Below are 2,082 nucleotides of genomic sequence, written 5' to 3'. Positions count from 1 at the left end.
GAATAGATATAGGTGCTATAGGAGAATAAAGCAAAAACATAGGAGAGCCTCGTTGGTGTTTTTTGGAGCAGGGTGTTATTCTATTAAAGCTGCATGAAACAATATGAAGTGTTGATGTTTATGAGAAGCGTTGTTTATAAAAGTAAATATTTTCCCCACCCTTCTACCACCATGACTAAGATCCTTTACACTTTAAATTTTCTTTTCCTTCCTATAAACATTTCTTCCCCTCCTTTCTTTCCCCCACCCTGACATTATGTAGTTGATTTAATTCTCTAGATTGCTTTCCTCAAGCTCTAACTTGAGTTCATTTTGTTATGTGGTGACCACAGTTATGGATGACGCTCCCCCTGGCACACAGGAGTACATTATGTTACGGCAAGATTCGATCCAATCTGCGGAATTAAAGAAAAAAGAGTCCCCTTTTCGTGCTAAGTGTCACGAAATCTTCTGCTGCCCACTGAAGCAAGTGCACCTCAAAGAGAACACAGAGCCGGAAGGTTTGTGGCACTATGGATCCATGTTCTGTTTGTTTCTATTATTTTTATTTTTCCATGTATGTCCCTGGAGTGTGCTGTGTGTTTTCCAGCCTGTCTCAGTGTAGCGCAACCGATGCGGGGAGCGTGATGCACTCCATGTCCCCCTTTGCTTGCCTGTTAGTGTCTGATTCAGCCATCACGGGACACTATAATATAAGCCATGTACTAGACAAGAAGTGGCACTGCTTTTTCTTAAATAAAGTTTGTTTGTTTCAGCTCTCATCATTACACACTGCCCTTTTTTTGGCTGCCAAAAGTTGCTTGCTACTTAAACGGCATCAATTCCTAGTTGGTTCTTTCCAGTAACATTTCTGAAGCTGCACTCTGCTGAAAATATGGCACTTAGACTCAGATTCAGCTTGTCTCCAACACCTTTCACTCCATAAGGCTTCCGCATAGCACTAGAGAATGCTCATGACAGCTGTACTTCAGCGAAGCAGGATGAAGTTTGTATGTAATGCACGCCTGGTTGCATTTTGGAAAATGAAATGCATGCAGAGCCGATAAAAATAAGTAGAATGTTTTCCTTTTCAGATAAAGCAAAGGTATGGTCTCTTCTAATGCTGTGTTTACTAATATGACATTACTAATGAGGTATCTATATCTCTACCTTGTTCATCTAGTGTACATAAGACTAAGCTATTTTAAATTTCTATTTTTTAATATTTTCTCTTATCGTTCCATATGTGTTTTGCATTACTGCCTCGTATTCCACATGGTAAGCCTTCTACTTTTTGCATAAGCTCCAGTATCTGCCAAGACAAATAATGCTGCTGCTGGTAGATGTATTTTAAGATGAAATATTCAGGGCTGGATTCTGCTACAATTGAGTCTGCAGGAATGGCAAAGTGAGCGGGTTGGAGCCCTTTCTCACAAATCACTTGTATTATTCTCTCTGTAATGATGGGCATCGGTTGCTGAGCTGTCACTATTAGCCCAAAATATTTCAGTCAATTGCTTTCTCCTGGTACATACCCCAGATTTTGCATGAATGTTCTTTGCACCACTTCTGGGAGGTCTGTGTCTTTTATTTAAAACGTATTGTACTAAAATAGCATTTTGTTCTCATCTCACCAGAAATACTGTCTGACACAAACACTGATGTAAGGTGTGGAGAGAGGTTTTTTGTTTCAGTGATGATATAACCGAATGTTAAAATTGGGTTTTGAAAACACGAAGCTTATTTCTCCTCTCAATTCCGAGGCTGACTTGATAGGAGTTGTGTTTTCGTAGTTCTGAACTCAATAAACATGAAGGAAAGGTGAATCCCGTAGCACTCTTCTGGATTAGCAAATATAATGAATTTCCTGTCATCTGTCAGGATTTGTGTTGTTCATGAGTAAATTATGAGCCCAGAACTGTTCGTGTCAAGCTCTTCCAGCAACACGATGACAGCTGAGCTGCCAGAGGTGCTTAGCATCCTTGGCAAGTGATATTGGTGAAATGAAAGGTTCCATGTGAGCCATAAAGAGAAGGGCCCTAAACTTGGCATCGTTGACTCACGTGCTGTATTTCACTTTTTCTTTGTGCTCATGTGGAACTC

The 2,082-nt window shown here is 40.2% G+C and overlaps 1 protein-coding gene across 1 annotated transcript in view; it reads left to right on the top strand.

Annotated features, from left to right (window-relative positions):
- Positions 1-334: 334 nt before the first annotated feature.
- FGF13 (fibroblast growth factor 13) overlaps positions 335-2,082 on the top strand; it is a 118,726-nt gene continuing 116,978 nt past the window's right edge. The window contains exon 1 of the mRNA XM_035898710.1: positions 335-500. Coding sequence (XP_035754603.1) covers positions 335-500 — 166 coding nt within the window. The remainder of the gene's footprint in view (positions 501-2,082) is intronic.

This window comes from Egretta garzetta, unplaced genomic scaffold (genome assembly GCF_000687185.1).
Source record: "Egretta garzetta isolate BGI_Z169 unplaced genomic scaffold, ASM68718v1 scaffold220, whole genome shotgun sequence".
Classification (NCBI taxonomy): Eukaryota; Metazoa; Chordata; class Aves; order Pelecaniformes; family Ardeidae; genus Egretta; species Egretta garzetta.
This window is presented reverse-complemented; position numbering and strand designations above follow the sequence as displayed.